Source organism: Littorina saxatilis, linkage group LG16, assembly GCF_037325665.1.
Source record: "Littorina saxatilis isolate snail1 linkage group LG16, US_GU_Lsax_2.0, whole genome shotgun sequence".
NCBI classification, from domain to species: Eukaryota; Metazoa; Mollusca; class Gastropoda; order Littorinimorpha; family Littorinidae; genus Littorina; species Littorina saxatilis.
In genome coordinates, this window is record NC_090260.1 from 53,354,111 (window position 1) to 53,381,475 (window position 27,365).

General features: G+C 42.1%; 1 protein-coding gene across 1 annotated transcript in view; it reads right to left on the reverse strand.

The window, feature by feature from the left end:
• Positions 1 to 27,365, reverse strand: part of LOC138950063 (uncharacterized) — a 188,875-nt gene that overhangs the window by 149,186 nt on the left and 12,324 nt on the right. Inside the window, exon 3 of the mRNA XM_070321843.1 lies at positions 18,470 to 18,570. Coding sequence (XP_070177944.1) covers positions 18,470 to 18,570 — 101 coding nt within the window. The remainder of the gene's footprint in view (positions 1 to 18,469; positions 18,571 to 27,365) is intronic.

Consider the following 27,365-nt stretch of genomic DNA (forward strand, 5'->3'; position numbering starts at 1 on the left):
ATAATAAGAGCAAACACAATGCTGACGTTATGCTACTTGGCGATTTTAACATAGACATGTTAAAGTCCCATCCCAGCTGGGAATCAACTACTCAGTTATTTGGGCTTAAACAGCTTGTAAAGTCACCCACAAGGGTAACTTCAACGACATCTACATTGCTCGATCATATTTATACGAATAATCCGGACACAGTCTTGGGTGCCTGTGTATCCGACCTTAGTGTAAGTGATCATAGTCCTGTAAGCTGTTCCAAATTGATGAAAATACCCAAGGCAGAATCAAAAGGTCACACATATATTTCATACAGGTCTTTTAAACATTTTAATCAAGGTCTCTTCTTTAATGATTTGAATCGTACACCTTTTGCTTCTGTGCTTAATTATACCGATCCTAACGAGGCACTTGAAGCCTGGTATTCCCTCTTTATCGATGTGGTAAATCGACATGCACCTGTGAGGCGGAAACGAGTAAGACATCCTAAACTTCCTCCCTGGTTAACCATTGATATCATCGAAGCAATGGCGTATCGCGACCAGTTAAAGACAAACAAATTATTTGAAGATTATAAAAAAGCGCGTAACAGAGTAAAGAATCTTGTGAGAAACGCGAAGCGATCATATTTTGATAAACTTGTGGGTAACAACAAAGATGTTTCAAAAGTCTGGCGCGCCCTGAACACATTTTTAAAAGGCAACTCCTCAAAAAATAGTAGTATTCCTCAGAATATAAAGGCCAACGACTTTAACGATTATTTTTTGTCCGTTGCTGAATCACTGGTAGATTCTCACTCAAAATCTCCAGGAACAGAACCACATTCCTGTTGTGAACGCTTGCAGATGTTCTGTGATGAAAAATTAAGAAACACGGATGCGTTTGTTATTCCGATAATGGCCATCCATGAAGTTGGCCAGTACATAGCAAGGTTAGAAAATAAAAAGTCTTCCGGACTTGATGAAATAAGTAATAAATTATTAAAATTGTCTACTCCTTATATAGTAGAGTCTCTGACTTATGTTTATAATTTATGTATTCAACACAATAATTTTTCAAAAGAATTTAAAAAAGCGAAAGTCATACCTTTGCCAAAGAAAAAAGGTTCTCAAGACTTAAATGATTTTAGACCTATATCTTTGTTATCTGTATTATCTAAGCCTCTTGAAAGGCATGTTCAAAAACATCTGGTTACTTATTTGGAGGACCACAATCTCTTGCATCAACTTCAGTCTGGTTTTCGCTCTCAACATTCATGTAACACTGCCCTTGCCAGATTAACTGATTCATGGTACTCATCCATCAATAGGTTAGACATTTCTGGTGATGTTTTCTTGGACCTAAAAAAAGCTTTTGGCCTCGTGGATCACGAGATCCTTCTACAGAAATTAAAGTGTTATTTGAAAAGTTCTAGCACTGTCGCTTTTTTTTACTCTTATCTTAAAGAGAGGGTTCAATCTGTATACGTACACGATACGTACTCTTCTCAGGGCACTGTGAAATGTGGAGTGCCACAGGGGTCTGTTTTAGGACCTGTATTATTTTGCATGTATATAAATGATTTGCCCTTGTACCTACAGTCCGAATCTGTTGAGTGTCATATGTTAGCAGATGATACTACCTTACATGCAACAGGGAAAAGCCCTGCACAAATTCAAGACAAATTACAACAGAGCCTAAACGATGTTTCTGAGTGGTGTTCTGCAAATCGTATGCTTATTAATCCAGTTAAAACAAAGTCTATGATAATCAGCACTCGCCAAAAACATCAACTTTCAGAAATGACTCTGAGTCTGTCCCTAAATGAGCACTCCATTGAGCAAGTAGCTGAGCACCGTTTACTGGGACTTACTGTTGATAATAATCTCAAATGGCAGACTCACATCAATGGAATCTGCAAAAAAATTGCTAAAAACCTGTTTCTTTTGTCAAAGTTACAAAGCATTATTAATCTAGACACAAGGAAACTATTTTACAATGCCCACATAAAACCCCATATTGATTATGCTTCCATAGTATGGGACGGGTGTAGTGAAGTTCACTTGAAGAAGCTGAACTCGCTCCAGCGTAGAGCTGCTAAACTAGTTCTGCCCAGTCCATCTCTTTCTACAAAGGAAAAGATGAAAAGTATTGGGATGTTAAGCTTAAAAAAGCAGCTTTTGTATAATAAATGTTCATTTATGTATAAAGTCGTCTATAAGGACGCCCCAACATATCTTATACAACTCTTCAAATCATCTCCGTCATATTATTCAAACACTCGAAATAACCTTGCCTTGTCAAGGCCCCGCATCGATTTGTTTAAAACTAGTTTTTCTTATTCTGGTGCGTTCCTTTGGAATTCACTACCTGTAAATATCAAGTCATGTCTGTCATTATCTTCTTTTAAAAGACAGCTCCGAAAGCACCTCTCTAACGACTAAGTCGGTGTACAATTTGTGCGAGTGTGTGTGAAAGAGAAAGTGTATAGTATGCTTCCATTAACAAGCACACTTTTGAATTTTTTATTTTTATTTTGTTATACTTTTCCCCACATAATTTTGTTTTATTTGATTTTTTGTTTAAATGTTTTCATTCTTTATATTTGTTCTTTGTTTCATGTGTGTATTATAGTAGGGACTAGCTGTAAGAAAGGACCATATAGACCTTATGCTATCATCCCTCGGTAATAAAGTTTTCGAGTTCGAGTTCGAGTTCCCTTTTTTAACAATGCATCATTGCAAAACTAGTTGGCCTGTTACAAGAGAAGCCAAACAGACGAAGCAAACATCAAGCTGACAAATTAAACTCATTTGCAGATCTCTCTCTCTCTCTCTCTCTCTCTCTCTCTCTCTCTCTCTCTCTCTCTCTCTCTCGCTCCCACCCTTCTCCACCTCTCTGTCGCTGTCTCTCTCTCTCTCTCTCTTTCGCCCCCATCCTTCTCCACCTCTCTCTCTCTCTCTCTCTCTCTCTTTCGCCCCCACCCTTCTCCACCTCTCTGTCTGTCTCTGTCTGTCTCTGTCTGTCTCTATCTCTCTCCTCTCTCTCTTTCTCTCTCTCTCTCTCTCTCTCTCTCTCTCTCTCTCTCTCTCTCTCTCTGTCTCGCTCTCTCTCTCTCTGTAAATGAAACAAATCTTTGGTAATAAGAAATGCAATAGTGACATCAAAGCTAAATTTGTCAATTTAATTCAGTATACACGAGTGACACAAAAACGATACAGCCATTTGAGGGTGGGGGTGTCTTTAAAATGGGGTTTCCATTGTAAAACAAACAGCAATTTGATAAATGATACATTTGTTTTCGAACCAAACAAGTCGTTTGAAATCATGTCAAAGCAAAATTCTTTAAATGCGAGCATTATACACAGAAGAGTACTCAAAAGAAGAATGTACAGCAAGCTTATTACAATCAGTGAAACATGTCGTCAGTGTCTGTATCAGTCAAACAAACCTGAAATCGTTCAGCCAAATTCTTCAATACAAAAATAAGTACATACACATGAGTAAATTTATATATGAACGATACATCAGTCTCATCATTAAAACATGAGTATTTCAAACGAATCTGAATTGTTGAAGTCGATTGTTCTCCATACAATAAATATACCGTGTATTTAATTGAAAGTAAAACTGAAGAAAAAGCAGTGCAGGCAAAATGTTCCCACTGAAAACCGACTGAGAGAGAGAGAAGAGAAAGAGAGAGAGAGAGAGAGAGAGAGAGAGAGAGAGAGAGAGAGAGAGAGAGAGAGAGGGTGAAAGAGAGAGAGAGGAGAGAGACTGAGGAGAGAGAGAGGGAGAGAAAGAGAGAGGGAGAGAGAGAGAGAGGGAGAGAGAGAGAAAGAGGGGTGAGGGAGAGAGAGGGGAAGAGAAACGGAGAGAAAAAGAGAGAGGAGAGAGAGAGAGAGAGAGAGAGAGAGAGAGAGAGAGAGAGAGAGAGAGAGAGAGAGAGAGAGAGAGAGAGAGAGAGAGAGAGAGAGAGAGAGATGTCTTACTACAAAATCAACAAGTTAGTATTTTCAATAATAATAAAATTTAAAAAAGCAAAATTAAGCAGCATACAGACACACGCATAATTATTCTACAACTTTGCTTTTTTATGAACATGATTATAAGGTTTAAACAAGGTGGTTTTGAGATTGTAGCTCTCAAAAAACAAAGACAGAGCGAAAGCAGGGTGTGCACCAGCGAAAGAATGGGCACACCGCGATGGCCGGCGTGCGGGTCTCGGTTGCTGCACGTGTTGCGGCGCTTGGTGGCTCTATTCTATATCTATGTGGTCATGTCACGCCGTTGACGGGCCGACCCTTGAACAGGGGACGTAACAAATGTTAAACTAATGATCATAAATTTGTTATCTCCCGTAACTCTGCATATTTTTATCGACAGAAACATTGCGTCGGGCCGATGTCGGGGTTTATTACGTACATTTGCCGAGTTTTACACACAGTCAAAACGGTATCGGCGTGACAACGGACGACGACACACGACATATGACGACGTCATCCGACTGAAATCGTCAGTCGGCCGACGAAAGCTTGCTAGCTGGGTGTGATGGCAAATGCCAGCGTGACTGAAAGTCTGAATTCATGAACCGATTCTGTGAGTAAATCGCTATGGACATAGAAGAAACTATGTTTACAGGTTTCTTTTTCAAATCTGGCATTATGCATGAAATGCATTTCTTTGTTAACAAATAGTAGAAATACAGCTTCATGTACAGTATTTGTAAATAGGAGGGCCTCTACAACCTTGTAGATAATGTATCTGCAAACACTTGACGGGAAAGTATGTTTACATCAGTATGTAGTGTCGTAGTGTCATCTGTCTTTGCTTTAAAAAAAGCCGAAGCATGAACCTATTCCAAAAAGATAGCAACTAGCAAGAATATATTTGTCATTTGCATAATTTCAATAATCAATGTGCAAGCTTGCGATTGTTACTAGACGGTACCGTTGTTGAAAAGAAAACCGATTCATTTGTATATAAACCATCAATAGCCAGTGTGTTTATTGTCCTGATGTTAGAAACATGGTACAGGCATACATAAATGTTAATTCAAAGGTTAAAAAAACCTCTTTGTTACAAAGAACTGGTGTTTTGAATGTTCACTTTCTGCAAAAGTGCGTTTTGAGGGTATGCTTACGAAACAGGTCATATTTTCGTTCATAGACCATTTAGAAATTGCCCCCCCCTGGCATTTGAACCCTGAGAGATGTCTTTTTAAGTGTATAAAGTATCATGTTGGTATGCCAATCCGAACAATTCAGCCCCTATTCTGCAGCTATTCCCAGCACTATTTCCTCCCCGTCAGCATTTCACCATTCTCCTCTAGCGTGATTGTCTGGCTTCTTTGCTGCTCGTCATTGATTTGGCCCATGATCCTCCAGAGTTTCATTGCGTCCTTCTCAAGGTTCAGGGCTGCTGTTTTCTCTCTCCAGCTCTTGCTTTGTTTGTTTGCTTGTTTGTTTGCGAGCCATATCAGGGCGGTGCTGCTTTGACATATAACGTGCGCCACACAAGATACAAGATACAAGATATTTATTCACCAATTTTGCAAAAGGATTTCATCTTGGCACGGCACGGTAAAAATAAAATAAAAACCAACCAGACACATATGCAGACACACATCACCATGCATGCATACATACGTACATTACACTGTCATGCACACACAGACACAACTCACACACACACACACACACACACACACACACACACACACACACACACACACACACACACACACACACACACACACACACACACACACACAATTATTTACATACTCACACATAACCAGCCACATATCTACATCACAAATTCACATCGTCGCCTTGTAAAGGTAAAAACCATATCAGTTTAAAATGGGTGCCAGTAATATCAATACAACATTAGTGAATACTAGAACAATACCTAAAATTTATAATCCATTTAAAAGTAAGTAGTACACGTAATTATTATCATTTAGTCAGATCATCACATAAAATTATATAATCATAATCTAGCCAGTTAGACAGTTTAAAACAACAGTATTAACAGACTATCACAGATCTACTCAAGCACCTGAACCTAGAGTCGCATTGCACAAAACTACTACCATCACAGAACTACTCCAGCACCTAAAAATTAAGGACCATTCCACATTGCACATATTTCCACTATCACAAGTTATGAGAACAGTAATGGAATGCAGTGAAAGGACTAAGTAACAAAAGAACCCCCACCCCCCCCCCCCAATCCTATAACTACAGTATATTACAACGTCTTCACTACAGGAGTTGTCAGTACAGCATGGGGGATGAAGCTAGAGCAAAAGCGACTAGTTCTGGCTTTCAAAGCTCTGTAGCGCCTACCAGATGGAAGAGGCTCGAAGAAGTGGTTTGCCGGGTGGGAGGGGTCGCGAACAGAAGTCGCAGCACAGGCTTCATGTCTCACCCAGTCACATTATTCTGACACAGGACCAACCAGACCTAGCACTAACCCCATAATGCCAGACGCCAGGCGGAGCAGCCAATAGATTGCCAATTTTGAAGTCTTAGGGATGACCCGGCCGGGGTTCGAACCCACGACCTCCCGATCACGGGGCGGACGCCTTACCACTAGGCCAACCGTGCCGCCAGCTCTTGCGCCTGGCTTGGAGTTTTGCCTTGAGAAAGTGGGCCTTGGTTTGCTGGATTCGGAGAGTGGCCTTATCTGACGGGTTTTGTTCTGCTTCTTCGCGGGCTTCTGTCATTTCGTTTTGTAGTTGTTGTAGTTGGTTGTTCCAGTACGAGGTGTAGTCCTTTCGGGCTCCTCTTGGAATAGATTCCTGAGCAGCCTTTAGGGCCCGTATGCATGAGGAGGAAGTCAGCAACACTGGAAGTAGAGGCCTCTTTCGGAAGTGGGAACTCCCGAAGTTTAACTTTCCAACTGTTCACTATGCATGAACGCCGGAGTGGTGACTTCGAGAGTATTCGGTCAAGGTCGCGAAAATTGGGGGAATCCTAACTAGTACGCATGCGTTTGTTAACGGTAAGCTTGCCACCAAAAGAAACAAATCTCATCGCGAGTCACGTTCAAAAAGGCGAACGTTGAGCGCGCTGTAGTACTAAGAGCGTTATTGCTGTTGTTTTTTTGAATGGTTAAACGAAAGGGTCGGTTCAAACCTGTGATGATTGTCTTGGAATCGAATGAATGTCTATGACAAATGACTTTGTTGGCTTGAATGTTAGGAGAAGAGTTAATTATTATGTTGATTTTTTTTTTTTTTTTTTTTTGGGGGGGGGGATCTCAGCTACTTGCATGCTTCAACCCTTTATTTATTTAATTTTTTTAGCGGGGAGTATCCCTCTTCATTGATTTTTTTCTTTTCTTTTTTTCTGCTTTTTATATTAATTGTTCTACTTTAAAGGTCCTTGTCTACATTTTTATACCGAAATCGCCATTTGACCATTAAAATGCAGAGTCTATTATCTACAAATATCAACAATACACCCCCTTTCGATCAGGAAAGACGAAGCCAGTGTTGCCGTTTGAAAATTCATTGTAGTATTCCAGCGTAGTACTCATAGTAGGATATCCTTATTTGGAAAATGCCAAGCGCAAAACTCCTCTCAAATCCCGTGCATTTCGTGCGTTTAAAAAAAAGCGTGGACAGCGCTCCAGTGTCAAACTGTTGCTGTACTTGTTTGGGCGTGGCTATAAGCATAGTGACATGAATTTGATTGGTCATTATTTTTAGGAAAAGCACATGTTCTCAGCAAACAGAAAATAAAATATTGGAAGCGTAAGTCACGCTACCCAAAAATAAAGTGTGAGTCTAGAGGGAGCGGTCAGCGACCATAACCTCTATTTAAACGAGACAAACGATGCAGCATTAGTGAGTAGTTTAAATCTTTTTTTACATATATTTTTTTCGATAACTTTTTTCCCCATGGTTCATTCATCATTTGACATAATTATGTTTCGAAATCTAACCATAAGATTATTGAAAAAAAAGCAAAAATGTAGACGACCACATTTAAATGTACCTATATCGTTAACAATACTATTTCTAAATGTATTTTAAACACGCTCCAAAACTTCCTTTACGGTAATTTTTGGCTCACGTAAGTGTAGCCTATGCGATCGTAACTTTGTCTGTCTGTGCGTGTGTGTGTGTGTGTGCGTGTGTGCGTGTGTGTGTGTGTGTGTGTGTGTTTGTGTGTGTGTGTGTGTTTGTGCGTGTGTATGTCTGTGGTAGAAACTTTAACATTTCCGAGTCTATGTGTGAGTGGTTATCCAAGACTATGGATAAAGCTCTCATAAGATTACGTCACGGTCAAAAGTGTTTGACGTCAATTAATGCATCATGACGGCATGCCTCCCTGTAGTCTTTCTCTCTCGCGTGGTGTGTGTGGTCTCGGTCATTGTTATTTCGGAGCGGGCCGAGACTATTTGGCAGTCGTGTCCCTGTAAGTAGGCTACATGCAGACAGACAGATCTAGATCTAGTGTCTCTCTTTCTTGCACAGTGTCACCTAAGCTTACTTTATGTGTGGGTGTGTATGTGTGACGGAGTGAGTGAGTTTGTGTTATGTTACTGTTTGTTGATTTCTTACGGGAGCCTTGAAGGCTTCGCCTCTTGTTAATAATCATATTATATTTACAAATCACTTTATCCTCAACGCATTTCCAAGTGAACATAATTTTGGGGAAAAAAAATAAAAAATCAGTATAATCAATTTCGTTCTCACAATAAGTACAACAATTACTGTATGTTGAACTTGTGTTTAATAATTTTATATCGGTAAAACTCTTTGTTGGACAAACATAGATTGGTTATAGGGAAACTTTCGGTTACTGGTAAAGTTTAAAAGGAAGAACATTATGCAGTAGACCGTAAATAACTAAGTTTAGTGACTTGTTCCTTATTAATTTTATTGGGGAAATGTCTGTCAAGAAGTTTAGAAAAGACAATACTGTTCATCGGTGTTTTAATTTGTTTTCACTCGTTAATTTTTGATTACGATGGCGATGCATGGTTATGTACAGTTAAAAGTCAAGATTCGATTTTTTTTTAAAGTATAGAACAGTTTCTTTACGCGTTTAAAAAAAATTAACACAGAGGCAAAAAAAAGACTGGTTGTTGCAGTCTGAATGCAATTGAGGTCTATTCAAAAAAAAGGTTAAAAAAAAAAATTAGCTCCCAGCGGCACATGAACCCAGAGCGTCGGATTGAAAATCCGAATCCGTAACCACTGCACTATGCTACTCGTCTAGAAAAAGCACTATGCAAAGATGTGTTATCAGTTATTCAGTCTGGTAGTTTGAAAGCTCACCATCTTCGCCGAATGACTCAAGCACGTTTTTTTCTGTCAGTAAATGATCGTACTGTCGGTTTTGAGCCCCGCTGTTTCAAGCTTTTCACCTAAATTAAACAAGAATGTCACAGTTCGTGTCTATGGTGCAAGGTAGCCGACCGTCTCATTGTGGCCAAGTTACGACAGTTGCTCGATTGACGCATTTCACGTCTTCAATATTGTGTCTGAGCTCATTTCCCAATGACCTGCCTTTAAAACCAGAATGTCAGGCAATAGGAAGGTTTCCGCCAGTTATCTCTCTTTGAGGTTTTGGGTGCTTAGAGAGTACCGTACCCCTTGCGGGGGCAAAAAACATCGAGGTCACAAGCAGGGTCAAGGGGAAGGTCGCTGGGCGGACAGGAGACTATTGTAGCATGCGTTGGAGGTTTCTTTTAGATGGGTAAGGACCTTTAAGATGCGATATCGTCGTATAAATGATGAAATTAACTTTGAAAGTGGGAACTTCGGAAGCAAAGCTGCCAGCTACTCGGTATGCACGAGCTAACTTGAACGCCGAAGTAGTGGCTTCGAGAGTCCTGAGGTCAAGGTCGAGGAAATTGGGGGAATCCCAATTAGTGCGCATGCGTTTGTAAACGGTAGGCTTGGTGACCAGAAGAAACAAATCTCATCGCGAGTTCGTAAATGGGCGAACGTTGATCGCGCTGTAGCTTTTACTATAGTTGTTGTTTTTGACTGGTTGAACGAAATGGTCTGTTCAAAGCTGTGATGATTGTCTTGAAATTGAATGACTGTCTGTAATAATGATTTTGTTGACCAGAATGTTGGGGAGAATAAAACTTTTTTTGTTTATGTGGTAGCGAAGTCGGTTATGTTAAACCTCTTTTTTATGATTGTGTATCAGTAAAACTGTTTGGTTAGAGCGAAAGTTTTGGGCTACTGGTCAATTTAAAAACTCAAGTTTGTTGGGGAATCAAGATATAAGGTGTAGTGAAAAGAAGATAAGTTCAGTAACTTTCATATTAATTGGGAAAATGTGTGTCCAAATTTTTACAAAAGATAAATTGTACTTAGGTGTTAGTAAATTATGTTTGTCCTCGTTAATTGTGAACAGGATGTATGTTTATGTAAAGTTGAAAGTCAAGATTGGATTATTTTATCCTACGCGCGTGTGTGCATGTGTGTTAGACATAGAACACTTTATTATCTCAATTTCGAGAAACTCGGGTGTGATGAATCACAACAAACAACATAAAACGTAAAAAAAAAAAATAAATATCGAGGCGCAAATAATCAGCTCATAATAGTGTGTGTAGAGGGGGGGGGGTGGGGGTGCACACACACACATACACCGTTGAACACACACACGCACGCGCACACAAACAAACCCACAATTATACCCGCACACACGCACGCACAGGCACTCGCACAAATACATACAAACACTCAGTTTCACACAAACACACACACACATACACACACACACACACACACACCCTTCCCCCAACACATGTGCGCGCGTGCACTGCAAACGAATGAATGAATGAACAGACGCACACCTACACACGCACGCACACTCTCACACAAACACACACTCACACATGCACACACACGCCCATTTACATAGAAACACCCTCTCCTAAAAGCGGGGATGACATTTTAAGAGTGGTGGCCAGTGACCCAGAACGAACAAAAGTCAAAGCTGGCAACTCAGGTTTGTATTCAGGGAAATTTACACGAAATGCACGCACGAGATACGACTTTTCTTTCTATTTTCTCTCTTTGGGACTTTCATTTGCGTTAGATCGGTTTTATATGAAAAACCGAAGAAAAGCCCTGCTATTTTGCACTGAGAAACTTTGGAAGCAGCGTGTTTACTCCTGGGTTTCGCTGTAGTACAATTAGCCTCACTTACTTCCTCGCTTGTTTCAAAAGTAAGCACTTTTTCCGTCCCATGCATGCAAAATTGAGGATGTACTTCCGATGTCGCCCAAAACGTTGAAGGAAGTTGTCGCAAACTACCATCAATTACTTCCTCACTTTGCTTCGAAGTAAGCCCTTCTTCCGGCCCATGCATACGAAAGTGAGGCAAGTTCTTCCGATGTCACTCAAAACTTCGGGAGTTTTCGCGAACTTCCCCCATAAGCATACGGGCATAGGATGGCAGCGTTAACATCTCTGACTACACGGTTGATGTATCTTCCTTCAACTTGGATGTCTGTGGTGAGATAGTTGGTTCGGTGTTTGAAGAGATCCCACTTTGCCTTCTTGTAGTTCCAGCGTGTGAACATAGGGCTGGTGGGACTGCTCTTGTCAATGGCTAAGAACACCGGCCTGTGGTCACCGCCTCCGAGCTGCTCTCCTACTTCTCGCTGGATGCCGCTGTCGACATCTTCAGTGCAGAGAGCCAGGTCTGGGATTGACGTGGTGCCCCAACTTCTGGAGTAGAAGGTAGGGAGGGGGGTCATGAGGTTTGTTGATGAGGATGAGTTTGTTGTCGTCCCGCCAGTTTTCGATCTCCTTACCTCGACGGTCCATGTGGTCATGGCCCCAACTCTGTGAGTGACTGTTGAAATCACCGACTGCAAGGAAGCTTGAGTCTGGGACTTGGATGGTGTCAAGGCAGAGCGGGCGGTTGTTGGGACAGTAGAAGTTAAAGGATGTGTAACTTCGCTGTCTTTAGCTTGATTCTCACCATCTGATATTCAGCTCCCTCTGGCTCTGGTGAATGACGTAAGGCATCAGGAACGATGACTGGACCTGATGTGTTGTTGGTCTCACCGGCACTGTCGTTTGAGCTTCTGTAGCGCAGGTGTCTTTTATTGCGTCGAAGAGGCCCTTTGTCTGTCTGCACCAGGTAGGATCTCGGCGCGACCATCTTCGTCGCCTCGCCAGGTAGCTTCCATCCTTTCTCACCATCGTGTTTGATGAGAACTGGGTCACCGGGTTGAAGTTCCGGCAACTGATGTGCACCGCGATGTCTATCGTGGTGAAACTTTTGTTTTGCTTTGAAGGCATCGTCTTTCACTCGTAGCTGGTCATGGTTGACTGTACGCGGAGTGAAGTTTATAGGAAGCGACGGTAACGTTGTCCGTAGCCGCCTCCCGAACGCAAGTTCGGCTGGGCTCGCGCCTAGCTCTGGAATTGGCGTTGCTCTGTACGTCAGAAGAGCAAGCAATATGTCATCTTGCCTGAGGATAGCTTTGGCGGTATCCACTGCTCTTTCCGCTCCGCCATTGGCCTGCGAAAATCGTGGACTACTCATCTGCTGCTGAAAGTTCCAGTCTGATGCACATTTTCTGAACTCTTCAGATGTAAACTGTGTGTCATTGTCCGAGACTACTGATTCTGGAATCCCGTGGTGTGCAAATGAGTTCTTCATCTTGTAGATAACGGCGTAAGCTGTGGTACTCGACAGATATGCTATGTCAATGTATCTCGAGTATCTTTCACGACAAGGTAGTGTTTTCCCTGAAACTCAGGTAAGTCTACACCGATATTCTGGAAAAGACGATCAGGTAACTCTGTCAGCAAGAGTGGTTCACTCGGTTGCGACGGTCGTTTCTCGAGACAATGTCTACATGCCCCGACTCTGTCCTGAATGTCCTTACTGATGCGTGGCCACCACACTGATTGGACCGCACGCTCTCTGCACTTGTTTATTCCTTGATGTAGATCGTGGATTCTGTCAAGAATCTCTTTGCGCATGGAAAACGGAATAACAATACGATCACCTTTGATCAAATTCCATCACACACACTGAGCTCCCCTCGGATTGTGAAGAAGTCTCTTGCTGCAAACATCACATCTTGCTTGTACTCAGGCCATCCTGCAACAGTGTAATCTTGCTGCAAGCATCACATCTTGCTTGTACTCAGGCCAGCCTGCAACAGTGTAATCTTGCTGCAAGCATCACATCTTGCTTGTACTCAGGCCAGCCTGCAACAGTGTAATCTTGCTGCAAGCATCACATCTTGCTTGTACTCAGGCCAGCCTGCAACAGTGTAATCTTGCTGCAAGCATCACATCTTGCTTGTACTCAGGCCAGCCTGCAACAGTGTAATCTTGCTGCAAGCATCACATCTTGCTTGTACTCAGGCCAGCCTGCAACAGTGTAATCTTGCTGCAAGCATCACATCTTGCTTGTACTCAGGCCAGCCTGCAACAGTGTAATCTTGCTGCAAGCATCACATCTTGCTTGTACTCGGGTCATCCTGCAACAGTGTAATCTTGCTGCAAGCATCACATCTTGCTTGTACTCAGGCCAGCCTGCAACAGTGTAATCTTGCTGCAAGCATCACATCTTGCTTGTACTCAGGCCAGCCTGCAACAGTGTAATCTTGCTGCAAGCATCACATCTTGCTTGTACTCAGGCCAGCCTGCAACAGTGTAATCTTGCTGCAAGCATCACATCTTGCTTGTACTCGGGTCATCCTGCAACAGTGTAATCGAAGGCAGTCTTGAGGTTGACGTCCTTGGCCGTCTCTTCTCGGATCTGTTTCAGCTTAGTGTCCGATACTGGCCATGAAGCATGCACTCCGCTTACGTGTGAACTGATGTCTTCCGTGTGACTAGTATCTGCTTCTGTTGATGCTGGACTACGTGAGAGTAAGCAGTGTACTCAGCGATGGGCTTATATATCTTGAGCCTCTTCAACATTGACAGCAGCGAAGTGGAGTTTCTGACAAATCTATGTTGTTTATCAGGGTGACCAGGGGTTTGTGGTCTGTGATGAGTCTGAACGTATCTAATCCCATGAGAAATGTGTCAAATTTCTCGCAGGACCACACTGAAGCCAGGCACTCTTTTTCTATTTGTGCGTATCGTGTTTCTGTTTGTGAACGTGTTCGTGAGCAAAACGCAACTTGTCGAAGACCTTTTTCATGCTATTGCAACAGTACACCTCCGATACCACAGGAACTTGCGTCAGCGCTTACGACTGTTGGTTTCCTCGGATCAAAGAACGCTAGTGTTGGCGCTGAAGTCAGTAGCTCCTTGACTCTGGTGAACGCTGAAGCTTGTGCGTGTCCCCACAACCATGCTGTTTCCTTGACCAACAGGCTGTTCAGCGGCTGTAGCACAGTGGAAAGATGTGGCTCATACCTTCCCAGGTAGTTCACCATACCTAAGTAGCGTCTCAGTTCTTCGACGTTCTCAGGCTTCTTCATCTTGACGATCGCTTCAACTTTGCTCTCGCTGATCACGTGACACTCTTTCAGTCTTTGGAAGACTCGCTTCAAGAGCTTGTCATGCTCTTCAGTCATTGAGGTATGTAGCATGATGTCAACATAGTAACTCTGTCATTATTCTTTGAAAAATCTCTGGAGCTGACGAGATACCGAAAGGTACTCTTTTTATGTAGTATCTACCAAACGGCGTTATGAAGGTAGTCACTTTGGCACTGTCTTCATGAAGAGGAATTTGCCAGAATACGGAACGAGCGTCTAATCTTGAGAAGGCCTTGGAACCCTCCAGCCGTTGAATGGTTTCTTCCACTGTCGGAATCATGTAACGTTCTCTTTCTGCGTTCTGGTTGAGTTTCTTCAAATCCACACAGATTCTCACATCTCCCGACGCGGTCGACGGCTTGACAACTGGAACCATTGGCGACACCCATTCTGTTGGTTCTTTCACCTCTTCATTCACACCGTGGTCTTTCATTCTTTTCAGTTCTTTCTCTACCTTCCCCAAAAGAGGAATAGGGACGCGTCTAGCTGTAGACACACTGTGTGGAACCGCATTCTCTTTGAGCTTAATGCAAACAGGCTCACACTTCACTGAACTGAAAATCTCTCAGACTCGCTTCACAAAGTTCATCTCTGTAGCACTTTTTCTGCTGAGTAAACACTCTGTATCGTGTTTTACGACGAACACTGTCAGACACACATCACCTACGTTGGTCTCAAACTGTCCAAGAACTTGAAGTCTCCCTCCAGAACTGTTCAGCACCAGCTTTGTTTTCTTCAACTTGGGTGGTGTTTTGAGACTGTGATATGTCTTAGAACGGATAACGTTGACATCAGCACCTGTGTCGATCTTAAAAGTAGGCTGCTGACCGCACACTGTGAGGTTCTCTCTCCAGGGATTTTCATCACTATTCACTGAGTCAATGAACATAATATTCCTGTGGTTTGCTTGAACTTTCACTAGTTTGCTAATGTGGACTGGGTGGCCGAGTGGTAACGCACTTGCGCTCGGAAGCGAGTTCGACCCAGGGTCAGGGCGTTAGCAATGTTCTCCCCCCTTTCCTAACCTAGGTGGTGGGTTCAAGTGCTAGTCTTTCGGATGAGACGAAAAACCGAGGTCCCTTCGTGTACACTACATTGGGGTGTGCACGTTAAAGATCCCACGATTGACAAAAGGGTCTTTCCTGGCAAAATTGTATAGGCATAGATAAAAATGTCCACCAAAATACCCGTGTGACTTGGAATAATAGGCCGTGAAAAGTAGGATATGCGCCGAAATGGCTGCGATCTGCTGGCCGATGTGAATGCGTGATGTATTGCGTAAAAAAAATTCCATCTCACACGGCATAAATAAATCCCTGCGCCTCAAATATGTGCGCGATATAAATTGCAATAAAAAAATTTAAAAAAATTAAAATCCCTGCGCTTAGAACTGCACCCACAGAATACGCGCGATATAAGCCTCATATTGATTGATTGATAGTTTCAGTTTCATTCTGAGCGTTGACTGAACTAACAGTCTTGGAATTACAACATCTTGCAAAATGTGAAAGTTGTTGACACTTGTGGCATTTCTTTCCTTTAGCCGGACACTCAGAGTCTTTGTGTAAAGTACCACACTTAGTAAACTTCTTCGTGTCACTCCAAGCACCTGTGTGTCTTGGGTTTGCGTGTTTCTTGAACTTCCATTTCTGGTCTCTGTTGGTGGAATCAACTGAAGCTGTAGCACCACTAGTACTCTGTCTCTGTTCTTTGAGCTGTTGAGTCACTTGTTCGTGCTGTCTTGCAATCCTCATAGCTTTTTGTAGATCTAGATCACTCTCCAGTTGTAGCTTTTGTGACAGTTCTTTGTCTACAACACCAAGCACTAACCTATCTCGAATCGTGGTTTCTTTCTCAGCAAACTCAGCGTATTCATATACATAGTTCGTACAACGCTCGTATGTACTGTTCGACACTCTCTTCTTCCTTCTGTTCACGTCTGTGAAGTTTGGCGCGCTCATGTATGACGTTTTTCTTTGGCAGAAAGTACTCATTGAACTTTTCCAGCAATACGTCACATTTCTTGCTATCTTCTGCATTCAGGTTAAACTGCGAGAATATTTTCTCTGCCTCATTACTCATACTATAGATGAGTGAACTGACCTGAATTTATCCATCTTCTTTCATCAACTTGATGCTACTCGATAGCGTCCGAAGCGTTGGCGCCATTCTGCCCAACCGGCCGGTCTCACAAAGTCAAAGTTTGCAGGTGGTTTGAACGCCATCTCTAGGCTACTCACTATGTACTTGACCCCACTTCTGACACCAAGTCTTGTTCCTTTGTATATCTGGATGCGGATGTGAGCGTGAACATTAAGCAATGGATTCGTACAACGATATTGAGACCACACCGGTTCCATGTTGGGCAGAAGTAGAAGTGTATTTATTCTTCTCTATTCCACAAGAGCTCCCCAAGGGCAACAATCAAACATGGTAATGAACACAGATAAGGAGTTGTCTCCCATAGACCATTAGCTTATCGTTAAAGTGTCGAAGCGACGTTTATGAGGCATTATGTTGGCGTAAAAGAGAGAGACAAAAAGAGAGAGAAAGACAGAGAGAGAGACAGAGAGAGAGAGAGAGAGGGAGAGAGAGAGACAAAGATAGAGAGAGAGTGAGAGAGAGAGAGAGAGAGAGAGAGAGAGAGAGAGAGAGAGAGAGAGGAGAAACAATCAATCAATCAATATGAAGCTTATATAGCGCGTATTCCGTGGGTACAGTTCTAAGCGCTTGTCGAAGAGTTGTCAACACAGGAATAACAAAGAAACTAACATCTACAGACGGACACGAACCCTATCACACACTAGTAAACCCTGGTAAACATACAACAAACAACTGTTTAACAACAATGTACACATCAATAGCTTTCTTTCTTTCTTTATTTGACATCAATAGCTAGGTCCAAACAAAATAATATTAAGCACAAAGAAAACACCTCTCACAGAGCACAGCACAGGAATGTCTTTTGGGGCACAACACATCACGTCGAACATGAAAGTTGCAGCCAGCTACGGGAAGAACTGAGTCTTCAACCTACTCTTGAACGCGTCAAGAGAGGGGCTCTGGCGGAGCTCAAGCGGCAGGGAGTTCCAGACGGAGGGGCCCGCGGAGGGAAATGCACGCTGACCAGCAGATGCGAGTTTCGAGCGAGGGATGTGGAGGCGAAGAGGGTCAGCAGCAGAACGAAGGGGACGGTCGGAGGGCTGGGTGTACAAGTCCAGGGAGGATTGAAGGTACTCGGGAGCAGAGTCGTTGAGACACTTGTAGACCAGAGTGGACAGTTTGTAGGAGATTCGGGTGTTGACAGGGAGCCAGTGCAAGGAGCGAAGTAGGGGGGTGATGTGGTCTCGCTTCGTCTTCCTCAACGTCAGCCTGGCAGCAGCGTTCTGGACTCGTTGTAGGCCATGAATGGATGAGGCGGGAAGGCCAGCCACAAGGGAGTTGCAGTAGTCCAGACGACTGAAGATGAGGGAGACAACCAGCGTGACACAGGCGTCGTGGGTGAGGTAGCGACGGATGGAGGCGCTGCGTCGGAGGTGGAAAAAGCAGGTCTTGATGATGAAGGAGATGTGTGTCTGCATGGAGAGAGTGGAGTCGAGAAAGACGCCAAGGCTCTTGACAGCAGGGGAGAATGGAACAGTCGCGTCATCCAGCTGGAGGTCGGTCACAGTGAGGGAAGCAATCTTCTGTCGTGTTCCCATTTAGTCAAGAGAGCGAGAGAGAGAGAGAGCGAGCGAGAGAGAGCGAGAGAGAGCGAGCGAGAGAGAGCGAGAGAGAGAGAGAACTGAATGTAATTAAACTTAATTTAACAAGGATTAAGATCTAAGGCTACGAGAGAGAGAGAGAGAGAGAGAGAGAGAGGGAGCGAGAGAGGGAGAGACAGAGAGAGACGGACACAGAGACAGAGAGAGAAACTGACAGACAGACAGACAGACAGACCAACCGACAGACAGACAGAGAAACAGACAGACAGATAGACAGACAGAGAGCTGACCTGTCGTGGAACGTGGTCTTCCCCGTCACTTGTGCCGGCTGGGTGCGTGGTGCTGTCTGCTGTTTGTCTTACACCATTCCCTTCTGTCTTCCTCTTGCCGTCTGTAGACATATTTGGTATGTCAAGCCAGGTGCTAACTACCCTCTTAAGACTGTGCATATGTAGCCAAGTGGCGTGCCCCGTCTCTCTGTGTGTGATTATCTCCTGCCCGACCCAGTTGCCTCCCCTGTCTATAGCTATTCCCTGTGTGTGTGTGCTAGTCACATTGGGTTTACATTTAAATAATGCCCTTTGTGCTAAGAAATCCCTAACTTGAAATGATGAGAAGCAGCAGCGTAACCTCTAACCATCAGTGCCTAAGGAGTGACTAAATAATAACTGGTTGTCTTTGTGCATTGTACTTTATTGTGTGTTTACTATCGTAGGGTAGACCCCGACCGGATGCATTTCTAATCTCTTATCTCAGATTTAGGTGGTCGTTATGTAATGTGTCGCCAGACTGTCTGGGTATCGTTGGACGGCGGTTTGTCAAGTGGGTGTCATTTCTTTTGACAGGGTACAATCATTGAAGATGCCAGGTAGCTTGGAGGTTTTAGTCTCTTACCCCCCCCCCCCCCTTCTTTGTAACTGGTTGTAATCTAATGAGTTTCATCCGGTGTGCACGGCAGACAGGCCCCTTCTTCCCCCTTCAGCTAGTGTAACTACTTGTAATATTTCCGGTGCTTGACACCGACCCGGCTTCATGCCTCGGTAACGATCCCTTTCATTGGGCAGGCAATCTTAAGACGACACCCCCCGTTGTCTGACACCTAGGTATTCTTCCTATTGGCTATCGGAGTTGACCAGCCTTTAAAAGGGAGAGCATTAGGCTCTATCAGCAGACGCGTTTAGTGAGACCGATCATCGTGTGAGCTGTGTGCTGCTCATATGTTGTTGTCGTGAAAGTGTCGGACCTCTGCCCAAATTTATCGCGACTTGTGAATTCGTGCCCTTGTGTTTCGCGACTAGCGTCAGCAGCAGTTTTGTGTTTAGGTTCCAAGTGTGCTCACTGAGGAGAATCTGTAAGTAACTAAATGCTTTATTCATTCCTTATGCTGTATTCATTCCTTATGCTGTATTCTTTCCTTATGCTCTATTCTTATGTTTCATTTGATGCTATGATGTTTGCATATATGTACATTTTGACGCTGATTTGGTCCCGGGCGATGTCCGACCGGTCTCGCGTCAGAGTTGATGACGCCATTTTGATCTAGCGGAGAGATGTGTATTCTAGATCAGTTTCTAATTACTTTCATGATTTGGCGCTGAAATTGAGCGTTAATAACTTCTAATATTTGATGACCAGTTATTCTAAAGTTGTTTTAGAGTCTTGTAAATTAAAGACTCGTAAGAATCAAGTAAGGCAGACTCGTTCTCATACGTTTCGTTTTCGCTGAGAAAAAGCCTGTCTCGCAATATTTTATGTCGAGAAGACCCATGTGTATCGTTGCGATCTTTTTCCCATTTTCATCACATATTATTTCTGGAGATCAGTAGAGTCTGAGTAGTAGTCGGTTAAAAGCCCAAAGTTAAGCCCCCAGTGCCATTGGCCCGTAAAGCTACCTATTTACGATTTAGGCGCAGAAACCCCTACAATTGATGAACGGGAATTATGGTTGACACATATATTTTGGGTAGTGAACTCGATGAAAAGCTTGTCCCACTATGTTTAAGTCGAGTAGACCTATGTTAGATCTCCTTTTTTACAAGGACAGTTTAATAACGATGAAGTCCGGTAAGGTAAGTCGAACCTTTCTCAGATTTCGGTTTTCGATGAGAAGGGATTTGAATACTTTGCTGGACGGAATTCCGCTTCGTAGCCAGTTTGTTGAGGAACAAAGAAGTTCTCAGTTTTCGCTTCGCTGAGGATCGCTCTTTGTTTCCAGTACTGTAACTGTAACTTTGTAGGCGAAGTGTACAACATGACATGCTTTATGAAGTTTTGTGATGCGTCACGTTTCATGTGTTTTATCATGTTGTTGCATTTCAAGCCGTATGTCGTTGACGGTTAATTGGCTGATGTAAGATTGTAGTGTCCGCCATTTTGACCGGCGTCCCCCGTGTAATGATGTCAGAGCGCCCCCATCCCCCTAGGTCCGCCCCTGATACACATTACATGGCTTACCTTCCCTGTCTTTTGTCTGGCTTTGTGTGAGCCAGTCATGTTATGTATTCTGTCCTGTGTCACTCTGCTGGTTCTACTCTGTTTGTCAAATGCATTTTCATACTCTGATATTTTGCTAGTCTTCATTTGTATTACCCTTTTACCTGTACATAGTCTTATGAGTTTTGATTATCATTCCTTTGAATTCAGGCATGAGAATGATAGAGATCAGAGAAAGGGAGAATGTACGTTCTGGCTCACCGATTCCGACAGACCCTAAATATTAACGCAAAATAGGCTTCTGGACTAAACTTTTACTAAAATGAAACATGCGACAAAATCAGAAAAATACTGCATAAATCCATACAAAAAAAAAATACAGTAAAGTAAGGTTGTTTTGAACCAATGCCGGGTCTGTCGGAATCAGTAACCCAGAACGTACATTCTCCCTTTCTCTGATACAACGCTAAATTTAGTTTCCATTGAAATATTAACTAGTTGGGCCACTCCAAACAGCCAGCGTGTGTTTCGATCCAATCTGCCCGTCGTCGGCAAGCCATAACTACCGTATTGATCTGGTAAAAACAAACAGCAAGCCTGTCTTCTATATTCCTCCAATGGCAAGACAAGATTAAATCATGTGATAGCAACAGTTACGTCACTTCCGCCCACCACTGTGTGTTGATAACAACCCGATCTAGTTTGTGTTGTTAGCAACCAGGCAGACCTGTCTCGCCATTTCGTATTGAGGTGCTGTTCTGTGAAGACGTGTATGTGTTTCAGTGAAAAAAGTGCTTAATTTAACAAGGTGAATGTCGCAGAATTAGAGAAAGAGCTTCTTGAATCGCAAAATGTTCATCAAGAATTGTTAGATTATTCTAGGCGGTCAACAACTTTAATTCTACCTGACATGGAACAAGCTTGTAATGTCCCACTACCAGCGCCAACACCATCAGAATTTTGGACAGAAGAAGAACAGCATGTACTAGAAGAGAATAGAAAATATTTTGAGCAGATGGCCTTAATAGCAGTTAAGGCTAAAACAGAAGGATTAATGAGACTGCCCAAAAAACCAAAAAGGAAGATAGAAGATTTGTTCAAAGAAAAAGACGGAAAGAAAAAGAGAGTAGAACCAACAACGCCAAGTGATTTACATCACTATCTCGTTTCAAACCAAGCAGATGTTAGCCATGCTATATCCACAGAAGCTTTCACAAATGCTTATTTTGCTCAAGCAGAAAATGAAAAAGATATTGTGGAAAGACTGCAAAAAGGGATGAGAAATCTCAAAAGACAGGACGCACAACAAATCTTAATTTACATTCAGTTTGGACAGTTTTTGATTATGTGCAAACAATGGCAGGAGAAGCAAAGAAAAGAAGGGAGAATGAAAGAAACGTGGGCTGACTGGTTGAAAGCAAAAACTGGCTATTCCGATGTTCATGCGCGTAGACTACGCGCCGTTGCTAGATCGCTTTATGCATTTCCGCGATTTACCACTGTTGGTTTGCCAATCAGTTTTATCATGGGCAAACTTAAACAAATCGAAGAGATGCTCCAGATCGAAGAGTACAGAAAGTACTGGTCAGAAACGCCGCATATTCCTGTCACATCAGAGCTCCAACAGTCCCAGTCTTAGACTTACAGTGCTTGTTTGTGCGCAACAACAGAAGTATCACACTGCACCTGCACTGTTAGACAAGTGTTTAAATATAGTAACGATCATGCATGTACGGTTTCAAAAATAGTAATGACGTGATTCTAAATATAGTAACGATCATGCATGTACGGTTTCAAAAATAGTAATGACGTGATTCTAAATATAGTAACGATCATGCATGTACGGTTTCAAAAATAGTAATGACGTGATTCTAAATATAGTAACGATCATGCATGTACGGTTTGCTGCGCCTGCCCTGCTTTGGCTGTCTTCTTAATCATCCTGCTTCAACACCCTGCTTCAGCTGTGTTATTGTTTTTGCTTCACCCTGCTTCAACGCCCTACAATAAACTTTTTAGGCTGCCTTCGGGCGGCCGCCGAGTGTTAACTTATTCAATTGACTTGTTTATTTTATTCAAGCTTTTGATAAGTGTACTTGGTGGCTGCTTTGAAACTCAACAAAGCCTAGTACTCCCCTTTCACAAACACTTCCCCAACGCAAGCAACGTCCTTTTCCCCGCTGCAGTCAAAACAAAGCTGTCATAGCGGGTTTTCCCGATTGACAAAAATTCTTATTACACACTCAGACTATTTGAAGCCGGGTTTGTTCTCCAGTGTCCAATTGCATAAGAATATTCTGGTGATGAATAAACGCGCTTTGTGTCATTAGCATCTAAAGATTTCTTGTTTACAATAGTTGTGTTGATCTGATGAAGCGCGGAACTGATCTTAGGGTTGTCATGGTGAAACACTCGCTTCTGAAACAGTGCTTCCTTGTAGTTATCATGCGATATGCTCGACTTTACAACCTGTTTGCTTACACCCTTTGCTTTTTTAACCACCCCTTTCTCACTTGCAACACTGTACATCTTTGCACGCAATCCAACATACTCCTTAATTATCTTCCCATTCATTTCATCTTTCATCTTTCCAATAACCTTCTTGTTAACATTTGAGTGCAATGGTGATTCTTTAGGGTAGTCGCAAGTGTCATAAAAAGAATCTTTTCCTTTTACTGCAGGACTTTCAGCTTCTAGATCTTTGTAAATGTCATCCGCTGGAATGTCAAGTAAGAATGAATCTGTGTCTGTGTAAAGTACTCTCGATTTGGGATATCTTGGTTTCAAATAATCATACAAAAACTCAAGCATCAACAGTTTTGACAACTCTAGCACAGTAAAGCCTATGAATACTGGTTTGTCAAGCTTGACTACAAGTTTTTTCATTAAGATACCATACAGCTGTTCATGAAAGTATTTAAAGTCTTGATACTGTGGTTTGGATGTCAGCTTGATGGCCTCATTTTCTCTTGTAACAAGTCTAACATCCTTTCTCTTGTGTGGGTTTTCCATTGTCTTACCAAAGCAACTGTTGTTCATCAGTTTAAAAAAGTCTTTCTCTGATGCATCAGCGGCTTTGGTTCTCAGTTCTGTGTTTTTCATAATGTAAGGTTTCATAAACTGTTCTTGATCAAATAAAATTATACGATGAACAGCCTTCAAAATTAATCCATGTCTAATGTAAAACTGTAACAGTCTGTAGTGACACACATACTTCTTTTTGTGAAACAGATTGGGCACCAGCTTTGGAGGTTCTCTTGGGTTTACTTTTAACCTCTCAGCCGCTAAAGGATAATCATTATGTAGATCATGAAGTGATAGTGGATAGTCTAAGTCAACTTCTAGTATCCATCCCTTTCGACTGTCTGGGCCTGCTTTTAATATTGTCAGCACAACACATTGTGAAAATGGTCCTGAATAGATCTTAAAGTTCCGAAGTGGAAGCGTCTGACACATTGCCCAACCATACAAATTGTTTGCATCTAAATACATGATGTAATTAGAAGGTTTCATAGGATCAAAGTCGTCCAAGTATTTGTTGTTGGCTTTGCAGTAATTGTGTGAAGCCATACTGATTCCTCCACGTAGTCCATTTTCAATCATCTGAAGTGTAGGTAGATCTGATAGCAAGTCAATCTTTACTCCTGTAAATCTAAGAAATGCATCCCAGCTCATGCCTGGTGCAGATATGTAATGTGAAGGATCTAGATTGTAGTGCTTCATACATGTTCTTCTGTAATTCTCAAATATATCTGCAAGTAAACAAACATCAGCCAACAAATATTGATCATGATAATCACCCATTGTATTACATCCTAATTTATTCCATGCAGTCTTAGCGTGTTCATAGTCTTCGTCACTTATACCTTTACCCTTCAGCCGTGAGAAGTAAGCATCCTTTGGTGGTAACTCATCTTCATCAAACCTCTCCCACGAATCCATGTATTCATATGGATAGACTCCCTTTCTAACTAAGTCACTGTCAAAGTACTTACATGTGACTGGGAAAGCAGTTAGTGATGAAGATAAAGACTCAAGTGTTCCCATCAGATGTTGAGCAGAATCGTAGAAGTGTAAACTATTCAGAGTAAAGGCCATGTACAGTGGACGCCGCTTAATAAAACCGCGGTTAATAGAGCCAGCCGCTTATAAAAGCCGATTTCAGACGGTCCGGATTTATCACTATATCTTATGTATTAGAAAAAGCCGGTTAATAAAACCAACCCGCCGCTTATTAAAGCCAGTTTTCTCATAGAAATCACGTAGTTTGTGACTAAAACTCACATTATCTTGTTCTGATGTGGAAGACGACCAACAAACAAACACTCATAAAATCGTTCTTCTCTGCCGAGTAATGGTTCGTGACGGTGACAGTGAAATTATTGATGTACCGAAGTGATCAAAGTACACGTACATGTACATAATTGAAACAAAAGTTCCACATCCTTCGTGAAGTTTTGTTTAGATTCAAACAAGTGTAAATGACGAAAGAAAGTGACTGAGTGACGTAAACAAAAGAGAAGATTTTTTTTCTTTCGAAAATGACGTATTCCTGGACCGCCGGTTAATAAATCCGCCGCTTATTAAAGCCATTTTTCGTCGGTCCAGAAGTGGCTTTATTAAGCGGCGACCACTGTACTTTTCTGAAGACTGCGCAATGCATCTTGCTTTGTATTCATCAGTTACTGCCTGCATGATCAGATGTGAATCATAACCGCGCAAGTTATGGAAGAAGATTGGAAGCTTCCAAGTCTTAGGATCAAACTTTAATTGTAGATTACATTTGCTGTGTGCTGCTCCTCGGAACTGCCCACTTACATGATCATGATCTCTTACTATTGGATTGTCTGTGTTTGGTGTTAGACTTTGTTCGCATATCCAACACTGTGTGGTAGAGTTAAACTGTTCTTGGTCTTCAGGTTTCATAACAATGTCTGAAAGATTCAGTTGTTTGGAGCAGTCATTTCGCACTTGGTTCATTTGCTGTAAGAAGTTCTTTGCTGCATTAGGTCCTCTGTATAATTGCGGTTTAGAATGTTTACCATCTGAACTAACAACAATAAATGCATATGAACAGACTTGATGATTACTTAGAGTTACTGTTTTAGGTAGGTCTTTTGGTAAAGGTCCTTCATATGGCACAATGATAGATTCAAAGTCAGCATAAACAACATAAGGACTTTTCTGTAGTTTGCATACATTCTTAAAATACACTTTGCTGTCTGGCGGTGGTGTTGTTAACTTCACAACCGCATCATCAACGCTCTTACAATGTTGCTTGTGTATAAGTGCTGCATGAATTGATGGAATACGCAAGAGACATCGCCTACAAAAGTCTTGTTTACTATTGTGATTGCTTGTGCTCGCCATCAGTCTACTCATTGTACGAATCAAAGTGTAATGATATTTTACACCATCAGTCATTAGTAACATGTCAACATGGTTAGTATCACAATCACCAATCGTTGGTGAGTTCTTTGATATTCTGACTGGTTTCAGTTCATCTTCCTCATCCCACGTGTAAACATTTACGGTGATGGGTTTGTTTTGCTGTTCAAATTTGTCAATGCTTGTAATGCTGACAGGAAATTCAATACCAGTAAAGTTTAGTTTATTTCTGTATGCATGATAGTTAGACACTCTTTCTGCATTTTTCTTTACACTGTACAGTCTTGCCAGAACACACCACATAAAACATTTGTCATCATCATTCTTTATGTTCAGCACAGCACGTTTTTTGACAAGAGCAGGAGGTAAAGGTATGTAACTTCTACCTCTGATGGGGGCAAATTTACTTAGCTTCAATTCTATTTTTAGAATTTCACCTTCTGACCATCCGGATCCTTTCATCTTTGCATCCTCTGCAGCTTGCTCAAACCGTTTCATCATTTCATCTGCCCAGTTTCCATTCAATTCTGCCATAGAATTAAGTGCTAGTTGTCTGGTTGAAACATGAACTTCTAGCACCTCATCACTGACTGTTTTGTATTTTATTAAACTGACTATCTGCACTTTTACTGGAGGTTCAATCAACAAATTGTTTGGAATTTGTTCAATGGCGTCTTGCACACTGGACTGCACATTTTGAGGATCCGTTACTTGTAATTCAACGGTGTCAAATACTGTCGATAAAGATTCTAATACAGAGTCTTCCATCGCTGTGAGTTTGATTTTATAACTCAAAATAAAAATATAAATCAAAAAAATGAAGTTGCAATTCTTTCTCAGAGCTTCCATTTTTGTTAACACTATAAAATCTGAAATAAAAAATCATTTAACATTTGTACCACGTGGAACTAATTGTAATTCCTCTTTTACAAAGGCTCTTTGCGGTGCTGGTTCTCTCAAGTAATATATAGGTGGATTTGTCTCTACTACTCTCTTGATTTCATGAATGTCAATACTCCAGATTGGATCCGTTGCACGCTTCCTGCTGTCACCCTCAGCTTCACCGGGTGCATATAAATATCTGACTTTCTGATTGAAAGGTAGTAATGCCACTGGTGTTGTTGACTTTGGAGCAACAGGTATTGTTTTCTGTTTGATTGCATCAACTGGTCTTAACCCTGTAGCTTTAAATACCTCCAGATTCATTGCTCTAAGTACTGATGGTAATCTTTTGACCCATTCAGTGTTACGCAATTTACTTTCTGTGTCCAAAAATTCCTGATGGTACTGATATGAAAACAGTTTTTCTGCCAACTGTTTGTTAAAGCTCTCAACAATAGCCTGTGACCTGTGGTTTCCTGGAAT